Source organism: Macaca nemestrina, chromosome X (assembly GCF_043159975.1).
Source record: "Macaca nemestrina isolate mMacNem1 chromosome X, mMacNem.hap1, whole genome shotgun sequence".
Lineage (NCBI taxonomy): Eukaryota > Metazoa > Chordata > Mammalia > Primates > Cercopithecidae > Macaca > Macaca nemestrina.
The window spans coordinates 70,623,923-70,645,951 of record NC_092145.1 but is presented as its reverse complement, the minus strand read 5'-3'; the positions used below and the strand labels follow the sequence as shown (position 1 = coordinate 70,645,951).

General features: G+C 37.1%; 1 protein-coding gene across 7 annotated transcripts in view; it reads right to left on the bottom strand.

Annotated features, from left to right (window-relative positions):
• LOC105483642 (ribosomal protein S6 kinase A6) overlaps positions 1 to 22,029 on the bottom strand; it is a 130,294-nt gene that overhangs the window by 3,165 nt on the left and 105,100 nt on the right. For 6 of the 7 annotated variants that reach the window (XM_011744594.3, XM_011744598.3, XM_071088617.1 and 3 more), the window contains one exon: positions 412 to 552. In XM_011744594.3, coding sequence (XP_011742896.1) covers positions 412 to 552 — 141 coding nt within the window. The remainder of the gene's footprint in view (positions 1 to 411; positions 553 to 22,029) is intronic. The other variant, XM_071088618.1, reaches the window with a different exon arrangement.

The following is a 22,029-nucleotide window of genomic DNA, read 5'->3' as shown; positions in this document are numbered from 1 at the left end:
TATTACTTGTATGTTTTTCATTTCAATAACTATGCATTTTACAAAAAATTGTTAAAACACTAATATTTAAAACCTTGGTTCAATGTATATAGATATAGGAATGGTTTCATGAACAGTTATAAATTAAGAACAGCAATCTTTTGTTTCAATATGAAACTTGCATTTAGCCCAATCCTAATTCCAGCATCTCTCAAAAGCAAGGCGGGTACAATCAAGAAATTTTTATTGTTTCATCTGAAAGGCAGTGGTAAAGTAAGCTAAGAAAAGCACATGGTTGTTAATATAAAAAAATCTATCTTTAAAAAATAAAGATATTTTAAGGAATTATTTAAGTATCATTAGCAAGTGGCACACAATGGGTTTATTACGTATCTGATATTTTGAAGGCACATAAAAGTATGTTTGTTTTACCTTAACAACATGTGACACATCATTTCTCTTTGGCTGATCATTTGGCAACTGGTCTCTGTGAGTTATCCATGGGTGCTTTAATATTTGTTCAGTAGTATACCGCTGACGTGGGTCCATATGAAGCATATGGGAAAGCAAATCCTAAATTAAAATTTAAAAAAGCGTGTGTGTATATATATATACACACACATATACATACATACATATTTTACATTTACTGAAAATGTGACAGCATTGATAGCCTTGCGATCTATTTATTTTACCTACATTTATGCAAAGTAAAATCTATACTCTACACAGTTAACTCTCAAGAGAATCTTGAGAGAGATTTTTCAATATATATTAAATCCCTATACAACACTTTTAAATCGGAAGATGCCAAATCTGTGGAATTAGATGTGTGATTAATGAGGGAGGAGGAAAACGTAAAATGGCAGAAGTTATCCTGGAATATGCTAAATGTTCAGCAGGAGACAGCAGCTACTGAACTTTGCTGTTAAGCTGGGCCCCAAGGTGTAAGGGTACGTGTACACAGATAAAACACAGAAGGGAGGGCCCCATGTAGTTAATCCATTCAATAAATGGTGGCTTACTATATAACATATTAAGAAAGCAAACCATAAATCCAATGTTAGCAACTGGCTTCTATCATAGCAGTGCTCAGAGCATTGTAAGTTTTTCATCAGAGTAAGTGTGAGTTTGCTTATGTTATCTCTGTTGTAACAAAAAAAGTTGTAAATTTAATACAACCACACAGGAAGTTTTCAGTATATAAAGAGATGTAATACTTTTAAATAAACTGTCTCTCCAAAGTGTCTTTTAGAGAAATGAGAAGTAAACTCCTTAAGAAGCATTTTCGGAGAATCTGGCAAGATGGCCAAATAACAGCTCTGGTCTGCAGCTCCCAGCGAGACTAACACAGAAGGTGGGTGATTTTTCCATTTACAACTGAGGTACCCAGTTCATCTCATTGGGACTGGTTAGCCAGTGGGTCCAACCCACAGAGGGTGAGCAGAAGTAGGGTGGGAGCATTGCCCCACACGAGAAATGCAAGGAGCCAGGGGACCTCTCTCCCTTAGCCAAGCAAAGCCTTGAAGGACTGTGCTACCCAGCCCAGATACTACGCTTTTCCCACGGTTTTTGCAATCCACAAATCAGGAGATTTCCTGGTGTGCCTACACCACCAGGGCCCTGGGTTTCAAGGACAATACGGGGCAACTGTTTGGGCAAACACTGAGCTAGCTGCATTTTTTTTTTTTCATACCCCAGTAGTGCCTGGAATCCCAGCGAGACAGAACCATTCACTCCTCTGGAAATGGGGCCGAAGCCAGGGAGCCAAGTGGTCTCGCTCAGTGGGTCCCACTCCCACGGAGCCCAGCAAGCTAAGAACCACTGGCTTGACATTCTTACTGCCAGCACAGCAGTCTGAAGTCAAACTGGGACAACTGAATTTGGTGGGGGGAGAGGTGTCCACCATTACCGAGGCTTGAGTAGGCGGTTTTCCCCTGACAATACTAAGGGGGCCAGGAGGTTTGGACTGGGCAGAATTCACCACAGCGCAGCAAAGCGGCTGTGACCAGATTGCCTCTCTAAATTCCTCCTCTCTGGGCAGGGCATCTCTGAAAGGCAGCAGCCCCAGTCAGGGGCTTATAGATAAAACCCCCTTTTCCCTGGGACAGAGCACCTGGGGGAAGGGGCAACTGTGGGCGCAGCTTCAGCAGACTTAAACTTTCCTGCCCCCCGGCTCTGAAGAGAGTAGCTGATCCTGACAAGGAGGATTCTCCCAGCACAGCGCTCTAGCTCTGCTAAGGGACAGACTGCCTCCTAAAGTGGGTCCCTGACCCCTGTGCCTCCTGACTGGGAGAGACCTCCCAACAGGGGATCAACAGACACATCATACAGGAGAGCACCAGCTGGCATCAGGCTGGTGCCACTCTGGGACGAAGCTTCCAGAGGAAGGAGTAGGAAGCAATCTTTGCTGTTCTGCAGCCTCCACTGGTGATACCCAGGTGAACAGGGGCTGGAGTGGACCTCCAGAAAGCTGCAGCAGACTTGCAGAAGAGGGGCCAGACTGTTAGAAGAAAAACTAACAAACAGAAAGCAACAACATCAACATCAACAAAAAGAACCCCCACACAAAAACTCCATTCAAAAGTCATTAGCCTCAAACATCAAAGACAGAAAAATCCACAAAAATGAGGAAAAACCAGCACAAAAACGCTGAAAATTCCAAAAAACAGAATTCCTATTTTCCTCCAAATGACCGCAACTCCTCTCCAGCAAGGGCATAAAACTGGACAGAGAATGATACTGATGAATTGACAGAAGTAGGCTTCAGAAGGTGGGTGGTAATAAAGTCCTCTGAGATAAAGGAGCATGTTCTAACCCAATCCCAGGAAGGTAAGAAACTTGATAAAAGGTTACAGGAACTGCTAACTAGAATAATCAGTCTAGAGAGGAACATAAATGACCTGATGGAGCTGAAAAACAGCATGAGAACTTCGTGAAGCATTCACAAGTATGGATAGTTGAATGGATCTAGTTGAATCGATCAAGTGGAAGAAATGATATCAGAGATTGAAAATCAAATTAATGAAACAAAACGTGACGATTAGAGAAAAAATAATTAAAAGGAACGAACAAAGCCTCCAACAAATATGAGACTATGTGAAAAGACCAAATCTACAATTGACTGATGTACCTGAAAGTAATGGTGGGGAGAATGGAACCAAGTTGGAAAACACAATTCAGGATATCATCAAGGAGAACTTCCCCAACCTAGCGAGACAGGCCAACATTCAAATTCAGGAAATACAGAGAACACCACTAAGATACTCCTTGAGAAGAGCAATCCCAGGACACATAATCATCAGCTACTCCAAGTTTGAAACAAAGGAAAAAATGTTAAGGGTAGCCCGAGAGAAAGGTCGGGTTAACCTACAAAGGGAAGCTCATCAGACTAACAGTAGATCTCTCTGCAGAAACCCTACAAGCCTGAAGACAGTGAGGGCCAATATTCAACATTCTTAAAGAAAAGAATTTTCAAACCAAAATTTCATATACAGTCAAACTAAGCTTCATAAGCAAAGGAGAAATAAAATCCTTTCCAGACAAGCAAATGCTATGAGATTTTGTCACCACCAGGTCTGCTTAAAAGAGTTCCTGAAGGAAGCATTAAATATGGAAAGGAAAAACTGGTACCAGCCACTGTAAAAACACACCAAAATATAAAGACCAATGACAATATGAGGAAACTGCAACAACTAATGTATAAAATAACCAGCTGGCATCATGATGACAGGATCAAATTCACACATAACAATATTAATCTTTAATGTATATGGGCTAAATGCTTTCCATAAACAGAACCAATGACGAAAACCACGATTATCTCAATAGATGCGAAAAAGGCCTTCAATAAAATGCAACACCACTTCATGCTAAAAACTCTCAATAAACTAAGTATGGATGAAACATACCTAGAAATAGTAAGAGCTATTTATGACAAACGCATAGCCAATATCATATTGAATGGGAAAAAGCTGGAAGCATTCCCACTGAATACCGACACAAGACAAGGATGCCCTCTCTCATCATTCCTATTCAACATAGTATTGGAAGTTCTGGCCAGGGAAATCAGGCAAGAAAAAGAAATAAAGGTATTCAAATAGGAAGAGAGGAAGTCAAATTGTCTCTGTTCACAAATCACATAATTGTATATTTAGAAAACCCCATCGTCTCTGCCTAAAAACTCTTTAAGCTGATAAGCAACTTCAGCAAAGTCTCAGGATACAAAATCAATGTGCAAAACCCACAAACATTCCTATACACCAATAATAGACAAGCAGAGAGCCAAATCGTAAGTAAACTCCCATTCACAATTGCTATAAAGTGAATAAAGGAATACAACTTACAAGGGATATGAAGGACCTCTTCAAGGAGAACCACAAACCACTGCTCAAAGAAATGAGAGGACACAAACAAATGGAAAAACATTCCATGCTCATGGATAGGAAGAATCAATATCGTGAAAATGGCCATAGTGCCCAAAGTAATTTATACATTCAATGCTATCCCCATCAAGCTACCACTGACTTTCTTTGCAGAATTAGAAAATACTAATTTAAGTTTCATATGGAACCAAAAAAGAGACCCTATAGCCAAAACAATCCTAAGCAAAAAGAATAAATCTGGAGGCATCAGGCTACCTGATTTCAAAGTATACTACAAGGCTACAGTAACCAAAACAGCATGGTGCTGGTACCAAAACAGATATATAGACCAATGGAACAGAACAGAGACCTCAGAAATAACACCAAACATCTACAACCATTTGATTTTTGACAAACCTGACAAAAATAAGCAATGGGAAAAGGAGTCCCTATTTAACAAATGGTGCTGGGAAAACTGGCTAGCCATATTTAGAAAACAGAAATTGGACCCCTTCCTTATACCTTATATAAAAATTAACTCAAGATGGATTAAAGACTTAAAGATAAAACCTAAAACCATAAAAGCCCTACAAGAAAACCTGGGTTATACCATTAAGGACACAGGCATGGGCAAAGACTTTATGACTAAAACACCAAAAGTACTTGCAACAGAAGCCAAATTTGAAAAATGGGATGTAATTAAAGAGCTTTTGCACAGCAAAAGAAACTATCATCGGCATGAACAGGCAACCTACAGAAGGGGCTAAAATTTTTGCCATCTATCCATCTGACAAAGGTCTAATATCCACAATCTACAAGAAACTTAAACAAATTTAGAAGAAGAAAACCACCCCATCAAAAAGTGGGCAAAGGATATGAACAGACACTTCTCAAAAGAAGACATTTATGTGGCCAAAAACATATGAAAAAAAGCTCACCATCACTGGTCATTAGAGAAATGCAAATTGAAACCACAATGAGATACCATCTCATGCCAGTTAGAGTGGCAGTCATTAAAAAGTCAGGAAAGAACAGATGCTGGCGAGGATGTGGAGAAACAGGAATGCTTTTACACTGTTGGTGGGAGTGTAAATTAGTTCAACCATTGTGGAAGACAGTGTGGCAATTCCTCAAGGATCTAGAACCAGAAATACCATTTGACCAAGCAATCCCATTACTGGGTATATACCCAAAGATTATAAATCATTCTTGTATAAAGACATATGCACATGTATGTTTATTGCAGCACTATTTACAATAGTACAAACTTGGAACCAACCCAAATGCCCATCGATGACAGACTGGATAAAGAATAGATGGCATATATACAACATGGAATATTATGCAGCCATCATGTCCTTTGCAGGCACATGGATGAAGATGGAAACCATCATTCTCAGCAAGCTAACACAGGAACAGAAAACCAAACAGTGGGTATTCTCACTCATAAGTGGGAGTTGAACAATGAGAACATATGGACACGGGGAGGGGAACATCACAAACTGCAGCCTATCAGGGGTAGAGGCAAGGGGAGGGAGACGGGTGGGGGAGAGCATTAGGACAAATACCTAATGCTTGCGGGGCTTAAAGCCTAGATGACGGGTTGCTAGGTGCAACAAACCACCATGGCACATGTATACCTACATAACAAATCTGCACATTCTGCACATGTATCCCAGAACTTAAAGTAAAATTAAAAAAAAAAAAACTGTTCTAATATAGAAACAAAATCATTGTATGCAAATGTTTCATCAATCGCAGAAGCAGTGAAACTAAAGACTCTAAGTAGTACTATCAGATTCTGAAGAATAATGTAATTGGTTGAAACCATGTAAGGGACTAGGGCAACCAATCAAAAGCCATACTGGGGAAAAATGTGCAAAAATAAATGGACAATTAATACTAAAAAGAAGATAACCAAGATTTCAATGAAACAAACCTAAATGGTTATTGGAAAAATGATAAAATTTCAATAGTCCGAGGATTTCTTCTTCTGGGCAAGATGAAATGCCAAGGACTGGATGTACCTATCTGCCCAAAACAACCAATTAAAAAAAGAACATAAAATATAGAATATGTCAATAGTTTTCAGGTTATCAGATGTTAGGTAATAAAAGAAAGTGATTCCTAACAGTAGGAAACAATCTGGTTAGCATTGTGATTGCTTCTGCTTACCAACCTGAGAGAGTTTTCTAGCTGCTGTGCAGGTAAGGGAAACTCAGGTGAAGCCTGGTTGGTTTGAGCTGAGGAGATAGAACTGAGACTCAGGGGAGACCAAGGCAGACATAGTTAGCAGGACAGGGTATGAAAGGGATGAGAGGAGCAGACAGAGAGAATTACAAGGCTCTATAAAAGGTCTCACTAAAGTATCTAGCAGATTACTACTAATAAAGACATGTGAGGAAACAACCCAAGACCTTGGAAAGAACTATCTGAAAGGATTGGATGAAAATCAGGACTCACAGAGGTGGGGTGTATTGCCTGTTTCCACTCGCCAAAATGGAAAACATCATAATTCATGAAGTATATTACAGAGTATTTCGAAGCATTTTGCCTAAATAGTGAGTAGCCCTAAACACTAGTCTGGCCCTGCCTAAAAAAATTTAAAAGGAGGACTCAAAAGTATGAAACTGTTTCCAATAACTTAACTGCTGCCCAGAATAAAGTTCAAGCATACTCACAGGAAAATGAAGAGCAACCTAAACCAAAAATTAGAAGAAAATAAATAATAAACATCACAGAAGAAATAAACAAAATAGAGAAAAAAACAAATGATAAATGAAAAAGAGTTGGTTTTATGAAAAGATAAACACAATTGACCAACCTTTAATGGGACTAAGAAAAAAGAGAGATGATTGAAATAAATAAAATCCAATGGAAAAGAAGACATTACAATGATATCACAGAAATAGAATTATGAGACTATTACAAACAACTATATGCCAACAAATTGGAACACCTAGAAGAAATTGATACATTTCTGGATAAATAAAATCTATCAAAATCGAATCGATAAAATAGAAAATATGAACAGACCAATAACAAGTAGCAGGATTAAATCAGTTACAAAAAGTCTCCCATCAATGCAAATTCCGTTATCTGATGCCTTCACTGATGAATACTTAAGAACAAATACCAATCCTTTTCAAACGATTCTAAAGAATTAAAGAGGAGAGAATCCTTCCAAACTCATTGTATGAAGCCAGATTAACCCTACTGTTCTAACCAGACAGAAAGAACATAACAACAACAAAAACTATAGGCCGATAGCCTTTAAGAACATAGATGCAAAAATCCCCAACAAAATACCAGCAAACTAAGTTTAACAGCACATTAAAAACATCATTCAACATTATCACGAATAATTTATCTCAGGAATAAAAGGATGGCTCAACATATGCAAATGAATACACATAATACATCACATCAACAGAATCAAGGACAAACGCCATAGGATAAATTTAAAATGCAGAAAAAGCATTTGATAAAATTCAACATCCATTCATAATAAAAAAAAAATTAAACAAATTAGGTACAGAAGAAACATACCTCAACATAATAAAGGTCACATATGACAAACCCACAAGTAACATCATACTGAATCGGGGGAGGTTGAAAGCTTTTCCTGTATGATCTGGAATAAGACAAATATGCCCACTTTTACCACTTTTATTCAGCATAGTACTGGAAGTCCTAGCCAGAATAATTGGGCAAAAGAAGTAAGGGGCATGCAAATTGGAAAGAAGGAAGTAATACTGTTACTGTTTACAGATGACATTATCTTATTTATAGAAAACCCTAAAGATGCGACCAAAAATTGTTAGAATAAACAAAGTGCAGTAAAGTTGCAGGATACAAAAGCAACATACATAAATCACTAGCATTTCTATATGACAATAGTGAACTGTCTGAAAAAGAAATCGAGAGAGCAATTCCATTTAGGTGCTGCAAAAAAATAAAGTAGACAGGAATAAATTTAACTAAGGATGTGAATGATCTCTACAATGAAAACTATAAAACACTGATGGAAGAAACAGAAGAGGATACAAATAAATGGAAAAATATTCCATTTTCATGGATAGCAATAATTAATATTGTTGATATATCTATACTACCCAAATCAATCTATAGATTCAATGCAATCTCTATCAAGGTATCAATGGAATTCTTCACAGACACAGAAAACAATTACAAAATTCGTATGGAAGCACAAAAGACTCCAAATAGCCAAAGCCATTTTGAGCAAAAAGAACAAAGCTGGAGGCATAACACTGACTTCAAAGTATTCTATAAAGCTACAGTAACGAAAACAGGATGGTGTTGGCATAAAAATAAACATATAGACCAATGGAACAGAACAAACAACACAGAAATGTATTGATGCTCTTACAACCAACTGATTTTCAATAAAGGCACCAGGAACACACAATGGGTAAAGGACAGTCTCTTCAATAGACAGTGCCAAGAAAACTGGACATCTATATGTGGAAGAATAAAACTAGACCACCATCTTTTACCATATATAAAAATCAACACAAAATGGATTGAACACTTAAATGTAAGACCTGAAACTATAAAACTACTAGAAGAAAACATGGGGGAAATGCTTTATGACATTGGTCTGGATAAGAATTTTTGGGTAAGAATTCAAAAATACAGGCAAGAAAAGCAAAAACAGACAAATGGGATTACCTCAAACGAAAAAGTTACTGCCCAACAAAGGAAATAATCAACAGAGGAAAGAAACAATCTATAGAATAGTAGAAAATATTTGCAAAGTATATATCTGAAAAGGGATTAATATCCAGAATATATGAAACATTCAAACAACTTAATAGCAAAAAAATACATAATTTGATTAAAAAATGGTCAAAAAATCTAAATAGACATTTTTCAAAAGAATAAATACAAATATCCAATAGGTATATGGAAAAATGCTCAATATCACTAATTATCACAGAAATACAAATCAAAACCATAATGGGATACCAATTAGAATGGCTAGTACAAAAATGACAAATGCTGCCATGGATGTGAAGAACTGGGAAATGTGCTATACTATTGGTGGGAACATAAACTAGTACAGCCACTATGGAAAACTGTATGGAGTTCCCTCAAAAAATTAAAAACAGTACTAACATATGATCCAGCAGTCCCACTACTGGCTGTTTACCCAAGCGAAATGAGAACAGTATATTGAAAAGATATCTGCACTCCTATATTTACCGCAGCACGATTCACAATAGACAAGATATAAAAGCAACCTATGTGTTCACCAACAGATAGTGGATTATAAAATGTGGTACATACAAACAATGAAATACTATTGGCCAAAAGAAATGCTGTCATTTGTGGCACTATAGATAAACCTGGAAGACATTATGTTAAATAAAATAAGCCAGGTACAGAAATACAAATACCACATGATCCACTCATTTGTGGAATTTACAAAAGCTGATCTCATAGAGGTACAGAGTAGAACAGTGGTTACTAGGGATTGAGGAGGTTAGGGCTGAGGGAGGGATGGGGAGAGATTACTGAATGGGTACAAAATTACAGACAGGAGAAGTTCTGGTGTTCTATTGCAGAGTAGAGTAAATATAATTAACAACACTGTATTATATATTTCAAAACAGCTAAAAAAGAGGATTTTTGAATGTTCTCATCACAAAGAAATGCTAAATGTTTAAGGTGATGGATAAGTTAATTACCCTGATTTGATCATCATTTAATGTACACATGTATTGAAACATCACACTATACCTCATAAATATGTACAATTTTTATGTGTTAATTAAAAATAAATCTTAAGAAAAACACATTTGACATTAAGAAAATAGAGCTGGGCGTGGTGGCTCACGCCTGTAATCCCAGCACTTTGGGAGGCCGAGGCGGGCGGATCACAAGGTCAGGAGATCTAGACCACCCTGGCTAACATGGTGAAACCCCATCTCTACTAAAAATACAAAAAATTAGCCAGGCATGGTGGCAGGCGCCTGTAGTCCCAGCTACTCGGGAGGCTGAGGCAGGAGAATGGCGTGAACCGGGGAGGCAGAGCTTGCAGTGAGCGGAGATCCAGCCATTGCACTCCAGCCTGGGCGACAGAGCGAGACTCCGTCTCAAAAATAAAAAAAAATAAAATAAAATAAAAAATAAAGAAAGAAAATAGAATACTTATAGGAATATAAAAGTATCTAGCACCCACCAAGGTAAAATTCTCCACATTTGGTGTCTTCTCAAAAATTAGTGGGCAGGCAAAAAGCACAAAAATGAGGAGAAAGAAAACAATCAATCAAAACTGACCCAGAACTGACACAGATGCCAGAATTAGCAGACAAGGATATTCAATAGTTATTACAACTGTATTCCTGATGTTCAAAAATTAAGTAGAGATAGAGAAGATATAAAAAAAAAAAAAAAAGACTGAAAGCCGGGCATGGTGGCTCACGCCTGTAATCACAGCACTTTGGGAGGCCAAGGCTGGCAGATCATGAGGTCAGGAGTTCGAGACCAGCCTGGCCAACATGGTGAAACCCCATCTCTACTAAGTAAATATACACAAATTAGCTGGGCATGGTGGTATACCCCTGAATCCTAGCTGCTCAGGAAGTTGAGGCAGGAGAATTGCTTGAACCCGGGAGGCAGAGGCTGCAGTGAGCCAAGACTGTGCCACTGCACCCCAGTCTGGGAGACAGAGCAAGACTCCATCTCAGAAAAAAAAAAAAAAAGAGAGAGACTCAAACTTCTAGAGATAAAAACTAAAATGTGAGATAATAAATAATGAAACTAAATCAAATAGACACAACAGACACTTTCCAAAAAGAAACAAGAGTATAAAACAACAAAAGAGCTATTTGAGTGAGCTGTGAGACAACTTCACATGGTCTAATATATACATGCAGTTGAAGTCCCAGAAGAAAATTGGGATTAGAAAAGAATATTTAAATAAATAATTGCCCCCAAATGTCCAAATTTGATGAAAACCATAAATTCACAGATACAATAAAGTCAATAAAATCCAAGTACAAGAAAAATCAAGAACACTACATCAAGGCACATCAAAACCAAATCACTCAAAACCCAAGACACACAGAAAACATTAAAAGTAGCTAGAGAAAAAAAGGACATGTTAGATGTGAAACAAAGATAAGGATAACAACAGATTTCCTGTCAGAAAAAAATAAATTTGAATGGGAAGACTATGGAGCAATATATTTAACATACTGAAAAAAAAGTAAACCAAGAATTTTATATTGTATGAACACATCTTTCAAAAATAATGGCAAATATTACAAGGTATAAAGAAGGTCATTTCATAACATAGATGGGATAAGTAATCAAGAGAAGAAAATTATAAACGTTTATTCATGTAAAAACAAAGCTTCAAAACACATGAAGCAAAAACCATTATAACTGCAAAGAGACATACACAAATCCATAATGATAGCTGAAATGAGAAAGTAGACATCAGTATAGATTACAGTGGTTAACAGCAGATATTAACCAGTTAGTAAGAAAATATTATAAGAAAAACTTCATGCCAATGTGTTTGACAATGGACAAATCCTTTGAAATAAAAAAAATGCCAGTGCTCACTCAAGAAGAAACAACCTAAATAGCCTTATACGTTTTTAAGAAATTGAATTTATAGTTAAATATTTCCAACAAAGAGAACTGTAGGTCCAGACGGCTTTACTGATTAATTCCAATAAACATTTAAAAATAAGAAATTCTAATTCTAAATAATTTTTTCAGAAATTTGAAGAGGAGGCAATGTTTCTCAACTCATTTAAGGCCAGTATTACACTGAAATCAAAATCAGACAAAGATACTTATAATAGTACATTCATATCCCTCATGAACACAGATGCAAAAATTGTCAAGAAAATTTTAGCAAATCAAATTTAGCTATATACAGTCTATTACAATCAAGTGGTACTCATCCTGGGAATAGAAGGTTGGCTTAGCATTTGAAAATAAAGGTAATTCAAATGTATATCAATGTAACAACAACAATATAGAAAATTATGTGATTATCACAGCAGACATAGGAAAAGCCTTTGACAAAATCCAACATTCATCTCCAATACAAATTTTCATCAAACCAGAAACAAAATGGAACTGCCTCTATGTAATTAGAAGCATCCATGGAAAACCTACAGCTAACATCATCCTTAATGGTGAAAAATAAATGCTTATACTCAAGATCAGGAACAAAACAAGAATATCCATTCCTTCCACTTCTACAACACTATACTGGAAGTTCTAGTCATTGAAAATTAAGAAAAAAGACATCCATATTAGAAATCAAGCACTAAAACTTCCTTATGAAAATATTACCATCTATGTAGAAAAACTGATGAAATCTAGAAAAAAGCTACTAGAATTCATAAGTGAGTTTAGCAAGCTTATAACGTATAAGATCAATATAATAAAAATATTTATGCATGCTAGCAACAATAAATAGAAAATAAAATTTTAATGCCATTAATATGATTAAAAACAAAATATTTGGGGAAAATATATGATAAAAGATGTTTAAGACCTGTATATTTAAACATATAAAACATTGTTGAGAGAAAGTAAAGACCTAATTGGAAAGAGATACTGTGTTTATAGATAAGAAATGTCAATGCTGTTAAAATGTCAATTCTTCCCAAATTGATCTATAGCTCCATCATCATCTCATTCAAAATACTAGAGGACTTTTTTTCTGACAGAAATTGAGAAGCTGATTATAAAATTCATATGGCAAAGGACCCCAAAGAGCAAAACAACAACAAAAAAACCTCAAAAAACTCTGAATAAGAAAAAAGCTGAAACACTCATGGTACCTGATTTCAAAATTTAATTATAAAGCAACAGTAATTAAGATAGTATGGTAAAAGTGTAAAGATAGACAAGTAGATCAGTGAAACAGAATAAAAGTGTAGAAAGAGAACCATGGATATTTGAACAACTGATATAAATACAAATGCAATTTGGTGAAGAAAGGATATTATTTTCAAAAAGTGGTACTGGAACAACTGCATATTCACATGTAAAAATGAACTTTGACCATATGTTGTACCATATACATATGTTAAATCAAAAAAGAACATTGACCTAAAGATAAAACCTAAAATGATACAACAAAAAGAAAACACAGGGGAAAATACACATGCTCTAATTTATTAAGGGGTTACGGCCTTGAAAAATACAGACTATTGATTGTTAATCCTCATAATCACATAGCTGACTGGGAGCTGTGGCTGGCTGCAACTACCTAGCATTGCCAAAGAGTATTTTTACTGCACATTGCTAGCCCAGGAAAAGATAACAATTCAAAGTCCAAAGTAAAGTTTCTATTGAATGCATATTGGTTTCGCTCTATCATAAGTCAAAAAATCATCAAACGATCCTAAGTTGGGAAACTTCTGTATTTGAAATCTTTGGTAAGGCAAAAGTTTATTAGCTCTAATATCAAAAACATGATATACGAAAGAAAAAGAATAATCTCTATCACATTAGAAAGGACTGTTCTTTGAAAGACAAGAGAATTAAGAGACAATCCATAAAAAGAAAATAATTGCAAAGCATAGATCTGACAGAGAACTTGCATTTAAAATATTTTAGGAACACTCAAAAACCCAGTGAAAAAGAGAAAGGTAAAAGATAAATGGATGGCAAATAAACACATGAAAAATGCTGAACAGCTAGGGAAATGAGAATTAAAACTACTTTCAAATAGTATTACACACCTTTCAAAATAGCTAATTTTTTTTAAAGGACCATATCCAGTGTTGCTGAAGATGTGGAAGACTAAAATTTTCATATGCTAATAGTGAATATGTAAAATAGTTCAGGTAATTTGTAAATCAATTGAGTGGTTTCTTAAAATGTTAAACACATGACTCAATCATTCTGCTCCTAGGTATTTATACAAAAAAATAAAAAGATATGCACACATAAAACCACTGGCACATATTCATAGCAGCTTTATTGGTAACAACACAAAACAAATGTCCATCAACAGGTGAATAGATGAACAATGATGTATCCATAAAAAGAAATACTATTCAGCAATAAAAAATAATTAACCGTTGCTGTACTTCAACATAGATAAATCTCAAAATAATTATCATATATAAAAGAGATCAAAAGACTGCAGACTTATGATTTAATTTATAAACATTTCAAAAAATATATAAACCTGTAGTGGCAGACAGCACAATTATGTGCCAGAGAATGAGGGGCGTGGAAGATTATAAATGGAAGATATAGGGCAGGAGGAAGGGAATTACAAAACAGCATGAGGAAATGTTTATGGTAATAGATATGTTCATTATCTTGATTTTCATGGTGGTTTCATGGGTGTGTATATATGTCCTAACATTATATACTCTACATGCATTTCATTTGGTATCAATTCTACCCCACTATAGTTGCTTAAAAACAAAACAAAACAAAAAAACTCAACAGTCTAGCATATAAGAGTAAGTTCTTGAGGGCTGGTAAGATGGCCGAATGGGAACAGCTCAAGTCTGCAGCTCCCAGCTAGATCAATACAAAAGGTAGGTGATTTCTGCATTTCCAACTGAGGTACCCGTAGTTGATCTCATTGGGACTGATTAGACAGTGGGTGCAGCCCACAGAGGGCGAGCTGAAGCAGGATGGGGCATCACCTCACTCAAGAAGGGCAAGGGGTCAGGGAACTCCCTCCCCTATCCAAGGGAAGCCATGAGGGACTGAGCCAGGAGAAACGAAGCATTCCGGCCCAGATACTACAGTTTTCTCACCGTCTTTGCAACCTATAGACCAGGAGATTCCCTTGGGTGCCTAAACCACCAGGGCCCTATGTTTCAAGCATAAAACTGGGCAGTCATTTTTTGGCTGACACTGAGCTAGTTGCAGTTTTTTTTTTTTTTTCTTTTTCATACCTCAGTGGTGCCTGGAACGCCACCGATCCAGAACTATTCACTCCTCCGGAAAGGGGGCTGAAGCCAGGGAGCCAAGTGGTCTAGCTCAGCAGATGCCAACCCCCACAGAACCCAGCAAGCTAAGATCCATTGGCTTGAAATTCTCTCTGCCAGCACAGCAGTCTGAAGTTAAACTGGGACACTTGGTGGAGGGAGGGGCATCCACCATTATTGAGGCTTGAGTAGGCAGTTTTCCCCTGACAGTGTAAACAAAACCACCAGGAAGTTCAAACCGGGCAGAGCCCACTGCAGCTTGGCAAAGCAGCTGTAGCCAGACTGCCTCTCTAGATTCCTCCTCTCTAAGCAGAGCATCTCTGAAAGAAAGGCAGCAGCCCCAGTCAGGGGCTTATATATAAAACTCACATCTCCCTGGGACATAGCACCTAGGGGAAGGGGCAGCTGTGGGTGCAGCTTCAGCAGACTTAAACGTTCCTACCTGCCTGCTCCGAAGAGAGCAGCGGATCTCCTAGCACAGTGCTCGAGCTCTACTAAGGGACAGATTGCCTCCTCAAGTAGGTCCCTGGCCCTCATGCCTCCAGAGTGGGAGACACCTCTCAGCAGGGGTCGACAAACACCTCATACAAGAGAGCTCTGGTTGGCATTTGGCAAGTGCCCCTAACACCTCATACAGGAGAGCTCTGGCGTCTGGCAGATGCCCCTCTGGGAGGAAGCTTCCAGAGGAAGGAACAAGCAGCAATATTTGCTATTCTGCAGCCTCCACTGGTGATACCCAGGCAAACAAGGTATGGAGTGGACCTCCAGCAAACTCCAGCAGACCTGCAGCAGAGGGGCCTGACTGTCAGAAGGAAAACTAATAAACAGAAAGGAATAGCATCAACATCAACAAATAGGACGTCCAGACAAAAACCCCATCCAAAGGTCACCGACATCAAAGGTCAAAGGTAGATAAATCCATGAAGCTGAGGAAAAACCAGTGCAAAAAGGCTGAAAATTCCAAAAACCAGAATGCCTTTTCTCCTCCAAAAGATCACAACTACTCGCCAGCAAGGGAGTAAAACTGGATGGAGAATGAGCCTGACAAATAGATAGAAGTAGGCTTCAGGAGGTGGGTAATAACAAACTCCTCTGAGCTAAAGGATCATGTTCCAACCCAATGCAAGGAACCTAAGAACCTTGAAAAATGTTAGAGGAACTGCTAACTAGAATAACTAGTTTAGAGAACATAAGTGACCTGAAGGAGCTGAAAAACACAGTGTGAGAACTTTGTGAAGCGTACACAAATATCAATAGCCGAATTGATCAAGTGGAAGAAAGGATATCAGAGATGGAAGATCAACTTAATGAAATAAAGTGTGAAGACAAGTTTGGAGAAAAAAGAATGAAAAGTAACCAACAAAGCCTCCAAGAAATATGGGACTATGTGAAAAGACCAAACCTACGTTTGATTGGTATACCTGAAAGAGATGAAGAGAATGGAACCAAGATGGAAAACACTCTTCAGGATATTATCCAGGAGAAATTCCCCAACCTAGCAAGAAAGACCAACACTCAAGTTCAGGAAATACAGAGAACACCAAAAAGATACTCCTTGAGAAGAGCAACCCCAAGACACATAATCGTCAGATTCACCAAGGTTGAAATGAAAGAAAAAATGTTAAGGGCAGCCACAGAGAAAGGCTAGGTTACCCAAAAAGGGAAGCACATCAGACTAACAGCAAATCTCTCTGCAGAAACCCTACAAGGCAGAAGAGAGTGGGGGCCAATATTCAACATTCTTAAAGGAAAGAATTTTCAACCTAGAATTTCATATTTAGCCAAACTAAGCTTCATAAGTGAAGGAGAAATAAAATTCTTTACAGATAAACAAATGCTGAGAGATTTTGTCACCACCAGGCCTGCCTTACAAGAGCTCCTGAGGTAAGCACTAAATATGGAAAGAAAAATCCAGTAACTGCCACTGCAAATACATACCAAATTGTGAAGACCACCAACACTATGAAGCAACTGCATGAACTAATGGGCAAAAGTACCAGCTAGAATCATAATGACAGGATCAAATTCACACATAACAATGGGAATGCTTCCACCTTTTGCCCATTCAGTATGATATTGGCTATGGGTTCGTCATAAATAGCTCTTGCTATTTTGAGATATGTTCCATCAATACCTAGTTTATTGAGAGTTTTTAGCATGAAGGGGTGTTGAATTTTGTTGAAGGTCTTTTCTGGATCTATTGAGATAATCATGTGTTTTTTGTCATTGGTTCTGTTTATGTGATGGATCATGTTTATTGATTGGCATATGTTGAACCAACCTTACATCCCAGAGATGAAGCTGTCTTGATCGTGGTGGATAAGCTTTTTGATGTGCAGCTGGACTTGTTTTGCCAGTATTTATTAAGGATTTTTGCATCGATGTTCATCTGGGATGTGTTGTTACAAGAACTTATAAGTGATGCCCATTGGCTCTGTGTTCATTGAGAGTTTGAGCATGAAGGGGTGTTGAATTTTCTCTGATGGTTTTTTGAAAAGATTAAGAAAATAGACTGCTAGCCACACTATTAAACAGGAAAAGAGAGAAGAATCAAATAGACACAATAAAAAATGATAAAGGGGATATAACCATTGATCTCACAGAAATACAAACTACCATCAGAGAATACTATAAACACCTCTATGCAAATAAACTAGAAAATCTAGAAGAAATAGAGAAATTCCTGGAAACATACACCCTCCCAAGACTAAACCATGAAGAAGTCGAATGCCTGAATACACCAACAACAAGTTTTAAAATTGAGGCAGTAATAGCCTACCAACCAAAAAAAGTCCAGGACAAGAAAAATTCACAGCCAAGTTCTACCAAAGACACAAAGAGGAGCTGCTGCCATTCCTTCTGAAACTGTTCCAAATCATAGAAAAAGAGGGACTCCTCCCTAACTCTTTTTATGAGGCCAGCATCATCCTGATAGCAAACCTGGCAGAGAAACAACATATCCATATCTACAAACATCTGATCTTTGACAATCCTGACAAAAACAAGCAATGAGGAAAGGATTCCCTATTTAATAAATGGTGTTAAAAAAGTTGGCTAGCCATATGCAGAAAACTGAAACTGGATCCTTTCATCACACCTTATACAAAAATTAACTCAAGATGGATTAAAGGCCGGGTGCGGTGGCTCACGCCTGTAATCCCAGCACTTTGGGAGGCCGAGGCAGGCGGATCACAAGGTCAGGAGATCGAGACCACGGTGAAACCCCGTCTCTACTAAAAATACAAAAAATTAGCCGGGCGCGGTGGCGGGCGCCTGTAGTCCCAGCTACTCAGGAGGCTGAGGCAGGAGAATGGCGTAAACCCAGGAGGCGGAGCTTGCAGTGAGCCGAGATCGCGCCACTGCACTCCAGCCTGGGCGACAGAGCGAGACTCTGTCTCAAAAAACAAAACAAAACAAAACAAAACAAAAAAAAAAAGGATGGATTAAAGACTTAAACGTAAAACTGAAAACCATAAAAACGCTAGAAGAAAACCTAGGCAATATCATTCAGGACATAGGCATGGGCAAAGACTTCATGACAAAAACACGAAAAGCAATAGCAACCAAAGCCAAAATTGACGAATGGGATCTAATTAAACTAAAGAGCTTTTGCAGAGCAAAAGAAACTATCATCATAGTGAACAGGCAACCTACAGAATGGGAGAAAACGTTTGCAATCTATCCATCTGACAAAGGGCTAATATCCAGAATTTACAAGGAACTTAAACAAATTTAGAATAAAAAACAACCCCATCAAAAAATGGGTGTAAGATATGAACAGACACTTCTCAAAAGAAGACATTTATGTGACCAACAAACATATGAAAGAAAGCTCATTATCACTGGTCATTAGAGAAATGCAAATCAAAACAACAATGACGTATCATCTAACGCCAGTTAGAATGCCAATCATTAAAATGTCAGGAAACAAAAGATGCTGGATAAGATGTGGTGAAATAGGAACGTTTCTACACTGTTGGTGGGAGTGTAAATTAGTTCAACCACTGTGGAAGACAGTGTGGCAATTCCTCAAGGATCTAGAACCAGAAATACCATTGACCTAGCAATCCCACTACTGGGTTTATAGGGATTATAAATCATTCTGCTATAAAGACACATGCACATGTATGTTTATTGCAGCCTTATTCACAAGAGCAAAGACTTGGAACCAACCCAAATGCCCATCAATGATAGACTGGATAAAGAAAATGTGGCACATAAACACTATGGAATACTATGCAACCATAAAAAAGAATGAGTTCATGGCTTTTGCGGGGACATGGATGAAGCTGGAAACCATCACTCCCCACAAACTAATACAGGAACAGAAATCCAAACACCACATGTTCTCACTCATAAGTATGAGAACACATAGACATAGGGAGGGAACCATCACTCACCGGGGCCGGTTGGGGGTGGGGGACTAGGGGAGGGATAGCATTAGGAGAAATACTTAATGTAGATGACGGGCTGATGGGTGCAGGAAACTACTATAACATGTGTATAACTATGAAACAAATCTGCATGTTCTGCACATGTATACCAGAACTTACAGTATAATAATAAAAAACGAATGAATTATAGGAGGTCCTCACCAAAAGGAAAAAAAAAAAAAAGAATAAGTGTAAGTTCCTACACTTCCACTCATCAAAAATATGTTTCAACATATATCACCTATACATACTAAAATTTAGTAAGGAAAAAAGTCGTACTCTGCTCATCATTAAACCTTATCTGACTTTTTCTATGTATTTGCCTGAGTATTCTGAGGGATTCTTGAAAAGTATAGTTAGTGATAGAAGTGAGATAATAAATAAGAGTTTTATGAGATGGGCCTCTTCAAATATTAAAATGTACTTCTATGTCTTAAATTTTACTCCTGGAGGTGTCTATTGGTAATGAGAATTTGAAAAAGTAACATTTGATTGTCTATCAGAGTGCTTTTATACATTTTTAACAATATCACCTAACAGTTACTGAACACTTACTATGCATCACATATATAATCTATTTTTATACACATACACATTTATATACTACAGACAAGCTGTTTAATCTTTCTAATAACACTGAGGTAGGTAGTATACTATCTTCAGTTTACAGATGTGGAAACCGAGGTACAAAAGCTTAATCAACATTCCCAAGGTCACACAGCTTACATGGCTCATAAGTAACAGGGTCAGGCTATAAATCCAGGCAGTCCGACTCCTGAGTCATAATCTTAATTGGTAAACTATACCAGCTCTCATTCTTCCCCCATTAAACTCAAATATGATGCCTGAACTTTATATAATTATTTCTTTTTAAAGTAACCACTATCACACAGACACAGCAAGTGCTCAATGTTTGTAGCATTAAGACAGCATTCTTGGAAAATATAAAAATCCCTGTTCCAGAAAAAAATCAATGATGATGAAGTATAAAATGTTAAATTTTATTATATATCCACTAAATGCACTTAAAATAAATTAGGTACAGTTAATGCTAGGATGGCCATAAAATTTGTCATTTAAATAGTGAAAGGCATAAACCAGGACTCTCCCAGGCAAACTGTGATACATGGTCATTTTTGTTAAAAAAAAAAAAAAAAAAAAAGGGATATAATTACTCTTGGACTAAAATTCAGCTAAGTTATATATGACTAAGTTACATTTACAGATGTTCTACAGGTACGTTAACTTACAAGATGGTCAATTTAGACTGGTCAAAAAAGACTGACTTACAAAAGCAAAGTAGATTATCCTGATGTGTAGCTCAAAATGATAATGTAGTAAATGTCACCCTGTCATAAATACAAAACAAAATTTTATAATCACTGTTTCCTAAGATATTAACAGAATGCTGATTAGTTCAAAGATATTATTAAAGAATGTTGAACTCATCAAATGACTTCATAGCAAAAGTATCAATATTTTGTTACTTTCTTTAATGGAGGCTAAAGTAGTTTTAAGAGTACATAATATATTTCTTTTTAACCTCCCTCAATATTATATAACAAACTCTCCTTCACTGAATGAAAAGCAGAGGATGAATGACAAATGAAAGAGAAAGTGCCATTATCTGAGGTATTAAATAATACTCCCTAAATTTTCTTGGTAAATAAGAGAAAAATAAGCTCATCTATATTTTAAAAAAATTTGTCATTTTCATATGAATAACTTTTTTTTTGAAGTAGATATGTTAGTGCTGGCCAGTTAAAAAAGAAATATACTGAGCTATGACAAAAATAATCACTTATACATAATCAGACATTTAGTTAGATGACCTAATTGGAAGAAAACCATTATTACCCAAAATTACTAATTTAATCTAACTTGGACCTCAAATATTTTAAGTTGGTCCATTTCTTGACTTTATTTTTGTTCCATTGATTTATTTCTTTTTCTTCAGATTTTAAGTTCTGGGGTACATGTGCACCATGTGCAGGTTTGTTACATAGGTAAATGGCTGCCATGGTGGTTTGCTGCACAGATTAACCCATTACTTAGGTATCAAGCCCAGCATGCATTAGCTATTTATCCTGAGGCTCTGCCTCCCCTGATCCCTGTAACAGGCCCCAGTGTGTATTGTTCCCCGATATGTGTCCATGGGTTCTCATTGTTCAGCTCCCTGATAAGTGAGAATACTCAGTGTCTGGCTTTATGTTCCTGAGTCAGTTTGCCAAAATTAATGGCTTCCAGCTACATCCATGTCCCTGCAAAGAACATCCATTTATGGCTGCAGAGTATTCCATG